Source organism: Oncorhynchus keta, chromosome 13, assembly GCF_023373465.1.
Source record: "Oncorhynchus keta strain PuntledgeMale-10-30-2019 chromosome 13, Oket_V2, whole genome shotgun sequence".
In the NCBI taxonomy this organism is placed as follows: domain Eukaryota; kingdom Metazoa; phylum Chordata; class Actinopteri; order Salmoniformes; family Salmonidae; genus Oncorhynchus; species Oncorhynchus keta.
The window spans coordinates 21393327-21411410 of record NC_068433.1 but is presented as its reverse complement, the minus strand read 5'-3'; the positions used below and the strand labels follow the sequence as shown (position 1 = coordinate 21411410).

At 39.1% G+C, this 18084-nt stretch overlaps 2 protein-coding genes and 1 pseudogene across 2 annotated transcripts; all 3 read right to left on the bottom strand.

The window, feature by feature from the left end:
* Positions 1-300: 300 nt before the first annotated feature.
* LOC118392025 (uncharacterized) lies at positions 301-3010 on the bottom strand. Its single transcript, XM_035783639.2, has 6 exons — positions 2608-3010; positions 2086-2448; positions 1594-1947; positions 1245-1376; positions 1001-1035; positions 301-679 (listed from the first exon to the last, which is right to left on the bottom strand). The coding sequence occupies exons 1-6, from the start codon at positions 2759-2761 to the stop codon at positions 542-544; spliced, it is 1176 nt and encodes a 391-aa protein (XP_035639532.1). The 5' UTR covers positions 2762-3010; the 3' UTR covers positions 301-541.
* A 7246-nt stretch (positions 3011-10256) lies between these two features.
* LOC118392033 (uncharacterized) lies at positions 10257-12792 on the bottom strand. The gene is made up of 6 exons (XM_035783651.2): positions 12711-12792; positions 12189-12557; positions 11687-12037; positions 10904-11020; positions 10706-10755; positions 10257-10545 (listed from the first exon to the last, which is right to left on the bottom strand). Exons 1-6 carry the CDS (start codon positions 12748-12750, stop codon positions 10414-10416), a joined length of 1059 nt encoding a protein of 352 aa, XP_035639544.2. The 5' UTR covers positions 12751-12792; the 3' UTR covers positions 10257-10413.
* A 2430-nt stretch (positions 12793-15222) lies between these two features.
* On the bottom strand, positions 15223-16951 carry LOC118392718 (uncharacterized; annotated as a pseudogene).
* Positions 16952-18084: the final 1133 nt, after the last annotated feature.

The following is an 18084-nucleotide window of genomic DNA, read 5'->3' as shown; positions in this document are numbered from 1 at the left end:
AGAAACATTAACTTGCTTGAGCGTACTGTAGGTCATGTAACTGTCTGTTACTGAACATTCAATATTCTTTGTGGACTTCACTGGACAGAGGCTGCTATGCGGTTTTGTGATTAAACTAAGGTGAGGTTGACTTTACACTGCCACTGTGTCTTCTTATTATCTCGGCCTTTAGGCCTATATATCATAGTCGCAAAGCATATGAATTAACAGGCTATAGAGAAAACAACGCAATTATCACAACACAACAGAGAATAGAGATGAACGGAGTGTATAAATTAATGGTTTATTATGTTAAAAACACACAGCAAAAATGGGATTCTCTATCAGATTATTTCTTACAATAAAAAGCTGTAAAAGGTTATGGCTATTTTATGATCATTACAGGATCATTATATACATCCAGCATACAGACCATGTTAAAATAACAGTTTCTTCGTTACATTTAAAAATCCATACTATTTTTTTGTTACTAAAAGCAGTTCTATTAGGCTATAAATAGTCATATTTCTTCTTGGTGTCTTTGTCACAGTGGTGATATATTTCACTGCTGCTGAAGGTATCTGACATCAGAGTACACTGCATCCTCTCTGCTGGTCTTCTCTCTCACTGTTCTAGAGGAGGACTTCTTCTTGGGGGTGAAACCGACAGCTGCATAGTTCAACACGTCACTTTCTTGATTCTGAGGGGGGTGGAGCCATGAGGAAATTCATTATGATGACAGCATGAACTACTATATAATGTTTCTATTCTCCTCTACAACACTCTACAAAAGACATGACTGTTCAGACTGTACAACCACTACAATGACCTGACAGTCAGTGGAACAGAGACAGACAGAAGTTCCATGGAAAAATTACATCTAGTACACTGACCTATTACTTCCAAGAAAACTTAACATAAAAAGGACAAATAAGCTGACTTCTAGCTGTAAGGAAAATTAAATGGCAGTTTCTTGTAAAAACTGAAAGCATACTATATTTATAAATGTTGACAAATTTACCTGATTGCCGTGGGATGTTGGGACATCAGTCCTCCCTTCAAAGAGATTGAAATAGAGGAAGGCCAGCTATTATTTTTTATGACAATCCCATCTCTTTTTAACCTCATGCAGTTAATTAACAGTGCTTATATGATGGACATTGAACTGATATTTACAGAATGTACATTGCATAGAGATGCATGAAACATTAGATACATCAGCTATACCATTAGATACATTGTATACATTAGATATAAAGTAATACCTCTGCTGTCTCTGTTCTGAGTCTTGCACAGCGCCCAGACCAGTAGAAGAGTCACTATCCCCAGAACGATGTTGGAGACGACCAAGGCCACAACAGTAGGACTCATATCAAATGGAGAATCATGCTCTGGAACTGTGGAAAGGGTATCAGAAGGGTATCAGAGAATTCATATTGTATTCATGAGCGCTTCATGAGCGCTTAGGAAGATCAACAGTAAAGTATGGCATCAAAAGCTGATGGTGATATTGTATAGCTTGTTGAGACAAATGTATAGGATCATTTTGTAGGTAGGCTGTTTGCATGAATATACAGTGTTGTTGGGGTTATTTACAGATTAAATGGGATTTACCTTGAATGTCCAGTTTGGTCCCATTCCCAAACAGTATCTCCCCACATGAGGCCACAGCACAGTAGTAAGTCCCAGCATCAGAGAGGCTGAGGTTCCTCTTAGGGAGGTTGAAGACACAGCTCTGTGTAGGAGACCCAGCAGCCTCAGAGATCTTCTCACACTGATCATTCCTGTCTCCATGGGTGTAAATGATTCCTGGAAGGGATTCTCCTGAGCCATGTCTGAACCAATAGACACTGTGTTCTCCTACACAGGTCTTAGTGTGTATTGTACAGTTCAGAGCGACAGAGTCTCCTGGCTGGACTGACTCAGACACAGGCTGCTGGAGCACAGTTATGTTTCTGGACCCTGAACCTGACAAGAACTTCAATAAACCCATTGAATCTCTGGAGTATTACTGTAGAAAGTGTTCAAACTCAACATCTCATCTGAATAAGATAATACCTCATATTTACACAGCATATATGTACATTTAGGTTTACAAAAACATACCTTTTACTATGAAAATGGCTCCTTCTCCAAACTCCACCTTGTTGCCATAAGAGCTTCCGCAGTAGTATGTGCCTGAATCAGAGAGCTGCATGTCTGAGATCTTTAGGTGGTTCTTTTCTTGGCCGTTTTCCACTGAGAAGCGAGGGTTATCCTTAAACTCATGGTAAAAGGTTGCGTTCCTGTCAAACTTAAAGACAGTTGAGCAGAGTTGAAGCTTATCTCCCAAGGGTTGCTTGTACCAGGAGAAATGCATGTCCATGTGGCCTTTATAGAAGCAGTGCACAATCACTGTGTCTCCAACGTTGGCTGATATGAGACCACTGTCCTGAAGTATGGATGAGGATTCAGTACCAGCTACCACATCTAATAAAGAAAATGAACAATACAGTATATTTGATGTTCCTTGCCCCAAATACAACTTGGAATATTCAAAGTGTCTGTAAAGTATTACATGTGATATCTCAAGCATCCAAATCAAGGGCGAACATCTCATAAGCAGAGAAATATAAAAGTTGGACTTACCCATCTCTACAAGAAGTGGAAATATCAGACACAGTGTGAACCTCTTTGCAGTTGTCATCCTCCTCACAACTTGTCTTGAGTGGAAAAAGTCCACCAATGTAGACAACACTTCAACAATGGAGTTACAGGTGATTGGTCGAACTGGACCCATCATTTTTGTTGACGCCTTATTCCGTTACGACAATCTTCTTCACATTGTACAGAGTCACAGAGTCTCCTGGCTGGACTGAATCAGACACACACGTATTTTTTTATAGGTATATTCTTATCCTTAAATATTTAGTACAAATGTAGTTATAATCATTCAAGTTTGGCATTCCTTATTCTTTACCACTACATCTCCTGTTGTCTACGTCAAGAGACTGTTGGTTGTGACCTTTTTGGGAACATGCATACAATGACACTGTCATCCACTAGGGCTTCTGCCACCACACAGTCACTTCACCTCACACAAAAAAAACATCTATTGAAAAAAAAATCTACATTTGAGAACTTACACTCAATTGGATTGGATGGATAGAATCCCTTCCCATGATTTTGTTATTGAGGAGGCAGATTCCTCTCGGCCTATAGGTGATGATAATACTTCACTGTTAAAACTGTGTTGTGTTTGACTAAGAACTACAGATCTAGGTGAAATGACCTAATAAATAGCTCATTGTGTTTTTTCACAGATTTTAGTCAACTATGTTTAGGTTAGCTGCCTCATCAAAAGAGTTGGTTTAATGTTGTTACAATGGTCAACTTGAAGAGCAAGCAGTATAGCCTATGGTATGAGATAGCTAAGAGTTCTGAGACATCCGGCTGAAAACCACAGAGAGGGAGAGATAGAGAGAGAGAGAGAGAGAGAGAGAGAGAGAGAGAGAGAGAGAGAGAGAGAGAGAGAGAGAGAGAGAGAGAGAGCAGAGCAGAGCAGAGCAGAGCAGAGCAGAGCAGAAAGAAAGAAAGAAGGAAAGAGAGCAGAGGTGTTCTGTGTACAAAGCCAGCAGGCTCTAAGAAAGTGTAGATACATCCTCATCTTGTGTTCATTCAAGACCGCAGAGTAACTGTAAATATATTGCTGTTTGTTTGAGGGCATGTTAGTGGCATGAGAACGGTTTAACACTTCAAATTAAAGCTGTAATACATCACTTTTAAGCAAACTTACCAAATTCACATAGAAATGTGAGTTATATATCTGTCATTCTCATTGACAGCAAAAATTAAGAAGCGGTAGATCTGTTATAAGTGTGCTATATCTATGCTTCCTGCTCTTAAAACAACGTGTAACTTTTTGTGTGAACCGGTCAAATTCACATAGAAATGTAGGTTATAGATATCTAATTCTCATTGAAAGCAAGTCTAAGAAGTGGTAGATTGTTCTATGGTCTCTATTTCTAAGCTTCCCGTTCTTAAGTCTGGTTTTTGCGTCTTTTACTTTGGTTTTGTACACCAGCTTTAAACAGCACAAAATACAATATTTTTGGTTATTGAAAAGATATTTCACAGGGGTTTAGATGGTACAATGATTCTCTACACTATGCATTGCTTATTTTGTCACATAAACTGAAATTAGGTGAACTATTAGAATTTTAGCAACCAGGAAATGGCGTAATGATTTCTGCATATACATTCAACTTCCTTTGTCTTGACTGCTGTTAAATGCTTTATTCATCTTATCACAAGCAAGTCCATTTAAAATTAGTTTGGCAGAGAAGCAATACACTTAATTCAAGTATCTACAGTAATTATATGTTACAGTAATACAGATAATAATGTTAATAAAGTGGGAGTTGATAAAAAAGAGAATTAATTGGACTGTTTCATTCATCCAGTTCTACTGTCTGATCCCAGCATACACCACTGTCTTCATGTGACCTCTCTATCTTCTAGACCTGTTCTTCTTGTTGCTCAGATTCAGAGCTACGTAATGGAGACTGTCTCCATCTTGGTTCTGTGAGAATCAATTATAAAGGTGGGAGGGGGAAATAATAACATATGTTATTATTTAACATAAACATGTCCATACATATTTTTATGGTAATACAAAATGTAAGGAATTCTACTTACCCCTGCATCTGTAGAAGAGACTGCTGGACATGGTGTCAGAGAGACGGATCCTGAAAAGAAACACCTCAAAGATAAAGATGCAACTCCTTCTTCCCATGCAGATACATCTGTAGATGGTAATGTTAAAGAAGAGCAACTTCTAAAAGGATGTCACTTACCTCTGCACTGCAGACACTTTCTCTGGTTCATCTTGTACATGATGCAAGCAAGGACAATGATCAGGATTAACTTCTTTGGGACTGGGGGGCAGTATTGAGTAGCTTGGATGAATAAGGTGCCCACAGTAAACTGCCTGCTACTCAGGCCCAGAAGCTAGAATATGCATATAATTAGTTAGATTAGATTTGGATTGAAAACACTCTGACGTTTCTAAAACTGTTTGAATTATGTCTGTGAGTAACACAGAACTCAGGCAAAAACGCAGGCAAAAACATGAGAAAATATCCAACCAGGAAGTAGGAAATCTGAGGTTTGTAGTTTTTTAAAAAGTGATTGCCTATCCAATATACAGTGTCTATGGGGTCATATTGCACTTTCTAAGGCTTCCACTAGATGTCAACAGTATTTAGAACTTTGTTTCAGGCTTCTTCTATGAAGGGGGAGCGAATAAGAGCTGTTTGACTAAGGGGTCTGGCAGAATGCCATGAGCTAAGTCATGCGCTCGGCCGTGAGAGCGAGGTCCGTTCTTTTTCATTTCTAAAGACAAAGGAATTGTCCGGTTGAAATATTATTGAAGATTTATGTTAAAAACATCCTAAAGGTTGATTCTATACATTGTTTGACATGTTTCTAAGAACTGTAATATAACTTTTTGGACTGTCTGAACTAAGTGCTCGCACATTGTGAATTTGGATTACTGGTAGGTGGTATTTGGACATAAATGATGGACTTTATCGAACAAAACAAACATTTATTGTGGAACTGGGATTCCTGGGAGTGCATTCTGATGAAGATCATCAAAGGTAAGTGAATATTTATAACACTATTTCTGAGTTTTGTGACACCTCTCCTTCTTTGGAAAATGGCTGTATGTTTTTCTGTGGCTAGGTGCGGACCTAACATAATCACAAGGTGTGCTTTCGCCGTAAAGCCTTTTTGCAATTTGACACAGCAGTTGCATTAAGGAGAAGTGTATCTTTAATTGTGTGTTTAACACTTGTATCTTTTATCAATGTTTATGATGAGTATTCCTGTAATTTGATGTGGCTCTCTGCACTTTTACCAGATGTTTGTTTGATTTCTGAATATAACACACCAATTTCAAATGATTTTTTTGGACATAAAGATGAACTTTATCGAACAAAACACACATTTATTGTCTAACATGGAGTCCTGGGAGTGCCATCCGGTGAAGATCATCAATGGTTAGTGATTCATTTTAACGCTATTTCTGTCTTTTGTGACACCTCTCCTTCTTTGGAAAATGGCTGTACGTATGTTTTTCTATCGCTAGGTGCTGACCTAACATAATCGCAAACCCTTTTTGAAATCAGACACTGTGGCTGGATTAACAAGAAGTTTAGCTTTAAAATGGTGTATAATACTTGTATGTTTGAGGAATTGTAATTTTGAGATTTCTGTTGTTTTGAATTTGACTACCTGACGCTAGCGTCCCACATATCCCAGAGAAGTTAACAAGAAAGCCAATTCTTCATCCTGGCAGTACACCAAGAGAAGAGGGTCTGCCCTATGGCCTGTGGACATTCAAACATTGATAGAGGACGCTCAGAATAGCAAGTAAATGTATATTCTACACAGTAGATTTGTAAAGTATATACAAAGAAGCAAGCCATATCACCTAACTTCAATGTCCCACTTGGTCCCATTCCCAAACAGTATCTCCCCAAGCGGCCACAGCACAGTAGCAAATCCAAGCATCAGAGAGGCGAAGGTTCCTAGTGGGGATATTCTGTAAATGACTCCTGGACGGGATTCTCCTGATCCATGTCTGAACCAATAGACACTGGGTTCTCCTGCACAGGTCTCAGTGTGTATTGTACAGTTCAAAGTCACAGAGTTTCCTGGCTGGACTGACTCAGACAAAGGCTGCTGTACAACAGACATGCTGTTGGAATCTGAAAAGAGTGAAAATTAAGATTATGGTGTGTAAATGGTTTTGACCTGCTAGATGTATCTATTGACAATTTGTAATGTATATTTAGAATGTCATGGATATAAAATGAAAATCTAAAAGAAAGAAGTAGGTTAGGTTACCTTTGACAATCAAAACAGCTCCTCCAAATGTGACTTTGCCCACTTCAATAGCAACACATTAGCATGTAGCTCAGTCCCCTAACTGTGTCTTAGAGATGGTCAGGTTAAAGCTGTCAAATCCTCTCTTCACCTTCAGACATTTAGTCCCAGTGAAGTCCTTGGTAAAGTTAGTTAACTTACCGATTTGTTTGAGAATTAGAAATATTGTAAACAGTGACACCATCTTTGAATATAAAATATTGAGTGGACAAAATCTACCCAAGTGTACAACAAAGGGCTAGTGGGTGATTGGTTGAACTGGACCCAATCTTCTTCGTCGACTTCTCATTCAGGCGACCATGGTCTTGTGGTCTATTGCACCATACAGAGTCACACAGTCTACTGGCTGGACTCAGAGGCAGGAAGCTGTAGAATGCAAGTAAATGAAGGTTTTACTCGTCTGGTGGTTTGTGGTTTTCTCACCTCTCTGGACAGCCCTGGGTCAAAATAGTAGGCTTTGTTTTCTCACCTGCGTCACAATAGTAGGGCTTTTGTTTTCTCACCTCTCTGGACAGCCTTGGGTCAAAATAGTAGGCTATTTGTTTTCTCAATCTTACCTTAGTTACACTTGATTTATCTTGCCTCCATTGCAGAAGGCAAGCAAAACCAAGTGTGCCTAAAGTATTTGAAAGAAAACTATTATTATTATCAACAGTTACAGTACTCCAGATGACCCATAGGAGGGCTGTAATATGTTGAACATGTCTTGTCTAGTGGTTAAAAGCAATGAGCCAGTAACCAAAAGGTCGCAGGTTCGAATCGCTGAGCCGACAAAGTGAAAATTCTGTGGATGTGACCGAGAGCAAGGCGCTTAACCCTACTTTCTCCAATAAGTTGCTCTGCATAAGAGCGTCTTCTAAATTACTAACATGTAAATATATAAGAGTGAACAGGGGTAGAGCAGTGAGTGTATATGTGATCATTTATTTCACCTTTATTTAACCAGGTAGGCTAGTTGAGAACAAGTTCTCATTTACAACTGCGACCTGGCCTAGAAAAAGCAAAGCAGTGCGACACAAACAACAACACAGAGTTACACATGTAAGAAACAAGCATTCAGTCAATAATACAGTAGAAAATGTCTATATCCAGTGTGAGCAAATGAGGTAGGATAAGGGAGGTAAGGCAATAAATAGGCCATAGTGGCGAAATAATGACAATATAGCAGGTGATAAACACCTACAGAATAAAACAATTCAATTGCATGTCAGTCTCATTCCCTATCATTCACAGAAACATGCATTATCTGAATTGTAATACCTGAGTGTGCATCACTGATTGGACTGTTATATATTGAACATGTTTTGTAGTATAACCAATTCACATGACACACTTTATCCACTCTGTATCACTGTCTGCTTAGTGTGGTTCTTAAAGGAGGCAATCTTTCAGAAGGAGGCTCTGTTACGGTTTTCTTCCGTTGAAGGAGAGTCGGACCAAAATACAGCGTGGTTAGTTCGATACATCTTTAATGAAGACGAAACATACAAAAACGTAAATGTGAAAACCGAAACAGCCTAAACTAGTGCAAACTAACACAGAGACAGGAACAATCACCCACGAAACACTCAAAGAATATGGCTGCCTAAATATGGTTCCCAATCAGAGACAACGAGAATCACCTGCCTCTGATTGAGAACCACGCTAAGGCAACCATAGACTTTGCTAGAACACCCCACTAAGCCACAATCCCAAAACCTATGAAAAAACCCCAAACATAAACACAACACAAAATAAGCCAATGTCACACCCTGGCCTGACCAAATAAATATAGAAAACACAAAATACTAAGACCAGGGCGTGACAGGATCCTCCTCTATTGGTCTCCTTACAGAGAACCCTGCAGTAGAACCCTGCACTTGTCTGATTGAGAACGTACTAGTTCTCCCATGACATCATCCTAAAATGGCCCCTCCCCCCGAGCAGATATATATAGTATAGATGGTTCCGTATTATGACATGAGATGCTTAACTTGGAGAGTTCATTAGCAGTTCTTTGTGGTTTGTAACTGATTTCAGATAACTATATATATCCAAGTAATTTTATAAAGAACTGGTTTGCTGTGACTGCAAGCTGTCAGTAGAAACATGAACAACAATAACAAATGTGAAAACAACTGACTGACACCAGAATAGACATCCTGCTGAAAACCACAGAGACACAGAGAGCAGGTAGGAGGGTCCTGTGTGTACAAGGCCAACAGGCCTGACCAAAGAATAGATATAGCCTCGTACTTAGAGAAGACTGCAAGTACCTGTGAACTTGTTAGATGTGTGTGGGGGTATGTGAGTGTCATGCTATCAACACATCTAAAACTAGTTCAAGACATTACTGACTTTAAAAAAAAATAGTTTAAAAATGACACACCCTAGCACGAGTCATTGTCTTCATCATACAGTTCTCTACTACCGCTTTCATTTTGAGTGATTGTTGCTCCTTGTTACTAAGCTACACTTTATTATAACTATGTTGAGGTTAGTAGTCATGATCCAGGGATGACGACTGTTTGGCCTGTTTGGTGGCTGCTATTTAAAGATGCTGGAAATGATTTCTAACATAATAGGAATGTGTAATAAGCATTTAATAACTATATTATCTTGATATAGATTCTTCATAGCCACACACTGTCTTTTTTGACATTTGTTTGACTGCTATTCCGGCTACACACATGAACTATCACAGAAAGTGAAGTTGTAAATGATACTTCATCCAATTAGTGGACATTTTGAGCCCTTCTACAAGTTACTGCCAACTCTACTGTTGAGACAGTTGTGGGGACTTCCACGTTCACTGCTGCTCCCTGTTGAAAAAGAAACGGATTGCAGTTCTGCAAGGTGCACTTATACATATTCACATTTTGTCCATGGTTTGTGAAAACTTCTGTTACAAAGTGAATATTGTCAAATTTGAAATCAGTCTCTTAACCATATCGATTCTGTTCAAAGTATATTTAGCTAAGAAGTCCATTTTTAGTTCAGCCTGTTCTTATGGAGAGAGAGAGAGGCTCTTAGTGACATGGATGTTGGTGGTTTTGATGGTGTGTGAAAAGAGAGTGTGGTGAGGACTGATGGTCATTGCTGGGGGTTAGAGTTGAGTTTACGTGAGTGGAACATCTATTCAGGGCAGTCAGAACACCACAGAGAGCTGTGATACAGGATACAGCTAAAAGAAGACAGTTTGAGAGGCTAAAACACCAGCAATAGATACATATTTACAGTTATTATACAACCAACCTTATGTTTTACATTGAGCATAGGCTTGATATGGTTGTTGTACACTGAATCTGTGGGTGAAAATGTTGTACATATTTAAGGAAAGAGAAAATCAAACAATACCTTTATATGAAAGCAGTTTAATGTTTTAATTGATCAAAATTGAACATCAGTATCAATATAAAATTGAGCTGTAAGAAAATGTAACTTACAATGAAAAAGCCACAGTCAAACATAAAGTGTAGAAAACACAGAATCAGTGCAAGTTATTAAAGAGGACAGGTTGACATTTCAGTCCATGTTTTTGTATCTCACACTAGAGAACACAGTGTCTGTCTCCGTGGCGCTCCTCTGTCTCCCGGACTTTGGTTTCTTGTGGACGACGTTCAGAGCGGCGTAATGGAGAGTAACAGGCTCTTGATCCTGAGAGGAATAACAAGTATTAAAATCTAAATATTTGCTATTATACTAAATATTGTGGTATAGTGAAACAATCCACTAATAAAATGCATTTTTTCATATTTTGATTGAAGGAAAAATACATTGATTCAGCAACAACTAAACAAGTGTTAGATCAGGTTACCTGGTTATCATGACTGGGGACTGCAGGAGTACTTGGCTGAAGTTGGGTTCCTTTGAATAAAACACAAATAATCAATATAATCATCATCATCATACAATGAAGAGCATTTATGACCAATTTTGACCAAAACATGTCAACTAATGTAACTGTACCAACAATTGATAAGCATACTGGATCTTGCACAATATTGTCACTTACCTATGCACTTGCTCATCTTGTACAAAACACAAGTAAGGACAATGATGAGGAGGACACACAGACCCAACGCTACGCCAAGGCAATACATGAACAGAAGATGGTCCTCCATACAACCATCTGTGAAATATCAAATAGGGATGGAGACACTGAGACACTGAGGGATAAAGCTATGACAATGTTAGAGACACCAACAAGACTCGGCCTGATCGGAGTCATATTTTATTCTCTCATATGCAAAGATATCTGAATGATATAGAAAAACAATGATATCTGAATGATATAGAAAAACAAAGACATCTGAATGATATAGAAAAACAAAGATATCTGAATGATATAGAAATACAAAGATATCTGAATGATGTAGAAATACAAAGATATCTGAATGATATAGAAAAACAAAGATATCTGAATGATATAGAAAAGCAATGATATCTGAATGATATAGAAATACAAAGATATCTGAATGATATAGAAAAACAAAGATATCTGAATGATATAGAAAAACAAAGATATCTGAATGATATAGAAAAACAAAGATATCTGAATTATATAGAAAAACAATGATATCTGAATGATATAGAAAAACAAAGATATCTGAATGATATAGAAAAGCAAAGATATCTGAATGATGTAGAAATACAAAGATATCTGAATGATATAGAAATACAAAGATGTCTGAATGATATAGAAAAACAAAAGTATCCGAATGTTACCTTACCTGCAATCTATAGAAATTTGATTACATAGATTATTATAAAACAGAATGTCAGAAGTATCACATACGGTCAATGTTCAGCTTGGTCCCGTTCCCGAACAAAATCTCCCCACATGAGGCCACAGCACAGTAGTAAGTCCCAGCATCAGAGAGGCTGAGGTTCCTCTTGGGGAGGTTGAAGACACAGCTCTGTGGAGGAGACCCAGCCTCAGAGATCTTCTCACACTGATCACTCCTGTCTCCATGGGTGTAAATGATTCCTGGACGGGATTCTCCTGAGCCATGTCTGAACCAATAGACACTGTGTTCTCCTGCACAGGTCTTAGTGTGAATTGTACAGTTCAGAGTCACAGAGCCTCCTGGCTGGACTGACTCAGACACAGGCTGCTGGAGCACAGACATGCTGTTGGACTCTGAGTCTGAAGAGAGTGAGTAACTAATGTAAAACGAAGTGGGTGAAAAACATGAAAAGCCATGTATTCATCACTAGCATTTGATGAAGCAGTTGTACAATCATGCCAATATACAGCACCACACATTTTGAAATTGAAGAAGCAAATGTTTGGTTACCTTGGACAATTAAAACAGTTCCCTCCCCATATGTGAGCTCATAGATGTCTGTAGTGGAACAATAGTATGTAGCTGAGTCCCCCGGCTCTGTCTTGGATATGGTCAAGTTATAGCTGTAGTCTCCTCTCCTCACACCCAAACGTTGGGTCTCAGTAAAGTCCTTGATAAAGTTGTTGGAATAATAACTCTCTTGGCCAACATAAAGAGATGATGCCATGAGGAGGGGTTCCTGTCCAAAGCTCAGCTTGAACCAATCAAACCTGGTCACCGACAATTTGGGACAAAAGCAAGTGAGAGTCACAGTGTCTCCCAGCTCAGCAACCATCACAGGTGTTGGTTGGATTACGTTTGTTTTGGTAAAAGCAGAAACTGTCAAAGCAAACAAACAAAATGGATCAAAGACAAAGACATAGATAAACCATTTCTAGCATTACAGAGAGAACGTCCACTTCGCTTATCAAATTCAAACTACACACTACAAATGATTCAAAAAGGAACTCAATTAAAATGTCTTACACTTACACAAGTTGATGTAAAATATAAATACTTCTCTATTCATCATTGTAACATTAGTCCCTTCTGCGCTGTATCGTGTGTGGGTCTGACAGTGGGACACTTTATATGCACCTAAATATAGGATGGCACTTTACATGTACCTTTCATGCAGTAGGAGGGAACACTGAAACGAGAGATGTTATTGGCTGACTGAAATCTTAGAAGTGTGTCCTCTGGCTCACCATAGTCTGAGCTTCTCAGGAATTACTTTTTCAAGAAGACAACATAAAGAAGGTCAGTTACTGGATCAAGTCAATCAAATATTTGCTTGATACAGCTGCTTCTTTTTTGAGAGAAATTAAACATTTACTGAAATGATTTCTCTTTTGATGTTTGGAAAGGAAACAGTGAGTGATCTTTAGTGCTGCTAATACTACCAACCCAGCCCAGCCTAAGGAAGGGTTAAAGTAATCCATAATGTAAATATACACACCACTGCATAAAATATGCATTTCTGGCTCTTGATTTTCATCACAATCCTCCACAAATAAATACTCATATTAGTTGTAAACGCAATAGCATTGAATAATACATAATAAATATAATAATAAATATATAATATATATTTGTCGGTGTCACACCCTGTTTAGTTTCCCCTGTCTTTGTGCTTGTCCCCACCCCCCTCCAGGTGTCACCCATCTTCCCCATTATCCCCTGTGCATTTATACCTGTGTGCTCTGTCTGTTGCCAGTTTGTCTAGTCAGGTCTTTCCAGTGTTCTTCCTGATTTCTCAAGTTTCTGTTTCCCCAGTTCTGACCATACTGCCTGCCCTGACCCCAAGCCTGCCTGCCGCTCTGTACCTGCCCGACTCTGACCCGATTACAAACCTCTGCCTTCCCTGACCCCGAGCCTGCCTGCCGTTCTGTACCTTTCTGACTCTGCCCTGGATTGCGGACCTCGGCCTGCCCTTGACCTGTCTTTTGCCTGCCCCCTGCTTGGGTCAATACACATCTGTGATTCTGGCCGTCTGCATCTGGGTCTTATCCTGAGTTCTGATAGTTGGCTTAATTTCAAACCTTTGATTGTTACCAATACTTTCATTTTTTTCATGAAGGGAAAGTTGACAACTCTTGAGACAGCCAATCTTTATCTGCACTTTGTCCTCTTGTTGAATGCTTTAGGGCTCTTAAACTTTTTCAGTTCGAGACCCAAATGAGAAATCAACTGCCAACGACTCAAAATAAGAAGACAGTGTGATTATACAGTAGATGTATTCTCATAACTCAGGACCCATAGTTTAGGAAACCCTTCATAGTTTATGGTTTGGAAAATGATTTTAGCTTGTGGTTTGTATTCTTGACATTGTACATCTAATTGACCGGCAGGGGTCTTGTCACGCCCTGACCTTAAAGATCCTTTTTATGTCTCTATTTGGTTTGGTCAGGGTGTGATTTGGGGTGGGTATTCTATGTTCTATTATTTGTATTTCTATGTTTTGGCCTGGTAGGGTTCTCAATCAGGGACAGCTGTCTATCGTTGTCTCTGATTGAGAACCATACTTAGGTAGCCCTTTTCCCACCTGTCTTTGTGGGAAGTTGACTTTGTTTATGGCACATAGCCTTTAGCGTCATGGTTTGTTTGGTAGTGTTTTTTCTTTTGTTTGGCATCTTTTCTAATAAAAATAATATGTACGCCCACGACGCTGCAACTGGTCTGGTGTTTACCATCCAGATGAAGAGAGGTATGTGAAGAGCCCCCCCCCCCCACCCTCACCCTCACCCAGGCATTTACTCTTACACACAAATATTTTCCCCATACTATCTGTTGGCAGGTGGACTGAAAATCTGGCGAGACATTGAGAGAGCATAAGGGACATTTCATCCCACTGTGTTAGTCTATGAGAGACCCAGTGATGTTCACCTCAGCAGGTCTCACTCTACACTGAGCTGCTACTTCCTGTCAGTCACACCACAGGAAGTGATGCGTACCCTCACTGGCCCCTCCTACTTCAGACCTCATATTCTCCTTATAAGGTGCTTCTCAGAATAGGGGGCTGTGATTTGTGCAAAGCCAAGACAGGAAATACTAAGGGGGGAATAACATCATGACAAAGGCCACTTTGGTTTAACTCTTTATTTGTCTTCATAAGTGATCAGTATAATACTATTGTCTACTCCTGGGTACTTTGCCCCTCAAGGTCACCCTATAAATAAATTACCAAATCACTGACACACACAACAGAGATCTAAGTTAAGAGAGGCCAAAAGATGCAACTGCTCCTCTGCGACCATTAAACCGTTGTGTTTTTACTTCTAACTCCCCCTCTCTAACCACACCCTGTACCACTGAGCTGTGTGACCTAACTTGTTGGAGAGGGCTACAGTAGCACTGTTGTACAACTCACAAACACTACAGCGATATTTACTGATTTACATTTCAATACATTTAATATAACTACAAAGATACAATATAGCAAGATTTCAACTTTTATTCAAAGATATGGACAACTGATTTTCCTCTACCAACCTCCTCCACTTTATCATCTTGTAGCAGCATACACTACATGGGGGTCAAGCTCCTTCTCTCTTCTCTTCTCCAGCTTCCTCTTCTTGGAGGTGAAATTCAGAGCGGCATAATTCAATGCATCTGGGTCTTGGTTCTGTAGATTTGCAAGCTACAATTGTAATTTTCTCAGTTTCTGAATTGCTTATATTTCAGTATTTAATCATGCAGTATTTACCTGATCATTTTGTGGTTGTCTTTGAGAATCAGGTCCTGAATATGATATAAAAGAGAGACGAGAACGGATTAATGGAACATTCTGTCAATGGTGTATTGGAGGCGAAGTCAGGTGCAGGAGAGCAGAGTATACTGAACAGGTGCACTTTTATTATTGTTCCAAAAACGAGAGCACTACATAAATCAAACACGCTCGAAAAACGGAACATAAAAGTAAAGCGCGTAATCTAACACGACATAACATGAAACAATTACACACAAAACATGATGGAAAACAGAGGGTTAGATACAAGTAGATTGATTGGGGAAATGAAATCCAGGTGTGTATGGAGACAAGACAAATGGATATATGAAAATTGGAGCGGTAATGACTAGAAAGCCAGCGACGTTGATCATCAAACGCCGCCCGAACAAGGAGAGGAGCCGACTCCGACACACTCCATTCTAGTGAAAACATCCCTATTTGAAGTGTAGTTCACAAGTCCTATATGATCATGATGTGGGTTCCTACCTGTGTTGTTTATGTCTCATCTGATCTTGAGGACCAGGATGAGGATGACTATCAGTAGAACAGCAGTCACAACACCCAGGATCACAACCAGGGGAAGGAGGTACATGGTTCCATCATCATCCTCTCCTACTAGACTGATAGTTCCATTACAGTGTCCTATTAGATGACATTTTATTAAATCACTTGATGGTCCTTTAATGACACACAAAAAAATGTGTTGCTTTATTGTTTCTTAGTTATTCTTTTTTTATCTACATGAGAAAGAAAGAAACTCACTCTCTTTAGATGACTGGTATTTCCTCAAATCCGTTGTGCACTTTAACATTGAGATTAGTAAAAAGTAAAAAAGTATTTTTTCTTAAAAATATAATGATAAAAAATATGTCCAGTAATGGTTTGCCTTAGTCATGAAGCAAACTCCTAACAAGGTTGATAAGCATTTTCAAATGTATCAAAAGCCACATAAATAGTTGAAAACTAACCTTGCATTTTTGCGTTGACAAAGAACATGTGGCAATGTGGATACAATGCACAGACATACAGGCCACAGTCAGCTATTTACACTTTTGTGATTTTGAGAAAGATAGTGGTGTTGTTGCTGAACATTTCAGAATGTTCCTTTGAAAACCATTATGAAGATCAGGTGTTGAAGCCACACTGTACATAGACGAGAGACACACAGGCTCTGATCCGTTGACTTGCTTGAACCATGCTGTGTGTCCCACAGCCGTTGTAAGATTGGAGCACTGCAAGGAGATGGTATCCCCAGTACGGACCTCCATAGTCTGACACTGAGAAACCAACACAGAGACCAAACCTGAAACACAAAGCACTAAGTCCTACATTAATGATTAGAATCATTGATATCACATGTACATGTTAGAAGAAGTGATGCACTGAACATTCTGGTTATACATGATGGATGCAGTCAATCTTTCTCTGTCTCCATTATAGATTTAACAGTAGCTTGCTTACTCAATTCATAGAGCAGTAGAGCTGGTAGGAAGGTTCTCGCCATTCTGTGTGTAAATCTATTCTGCCATGTCTGGTTGTGAATCAGAGAACACCTCTTAATTCAGAGTGAGATCAATGTGGATTTCATTGGTAGGGGGCATGGTAGATTGGTATTGGAACACAATGTCTATTTACAGAAAGCAGAATTGGCAAAGACGTTTTATGTGGAGTGTGAAAACAGAAATTCACCATATTTGTGTTGAATCTAAATGGAAATAGGTGTTTGGATTCAGATGGGTTCATATAGGTCTAAAGGTTGCACCCATGTAGTGTCTGTCCCCTGATTTTAAAAATGGGGTCACAAGAAAAAAATCTGAAATAAAATGTACAAAATCGCTCTTGGTTCATAGAACCTCCGGGAGACGCAAGTTGCGGTTGTAATTAACAGAGCGGTTTCTGTTCCTTCCTACAAATGTGTCTCTATCTTTTGAATGGTTTAAGTAAAAATATTATGACCCCATCCCTGAAAGATAATACACTTATGTATTGGGGGGGGACGACATCATCCATGATGACATTCTTTTCTACACAGAAGATCATACAACTTTATTGCCTGGTGATCTTCTGAACTACCGTTCTAATGCATTTCAGTCACTTCAAACCATACTTCCTTCTGATTAAAAAACTGTCCAAATTACTGTGAGATGGATTTTTAGTAGACTGTCACCAATTAAAAAGTAAACATTGGACTTTGATCACATCACTGTTTTTACATGGTGGGTCTCAAAATGTTGGATATCAAAATGGGGTTGCAGGCCAAAAGAGTGTGGGAAGAGATGATATAGGTGTTTGGGTTTAGTGGGGTTCAGATACAGTACCCGTCAAAAGTTTGGACACACCTACTCATTCAAGGGTTTTTATGTATTTTTTACTATTTTCTACATTGTAGAAATTCCATATGTGTTATTTCATAGTTTTGATGTCTTCACTATTATTCTACAATGTAGAAAACAGTAAAAAAAAATAATTAAGAAACACCCTTGAATGAGTAGGTGTGTCCAAACTTTTGACTGATTCTGTAGGTGTTTGGGTTAGGTGGGGTTCATACGGGGTTCACAAGGCTTCACCCTACAGATGGATTATACATGTTCAAACTAACTATCCACCAGCCCTCACCCTTAAGCCCTCGCCGAACTC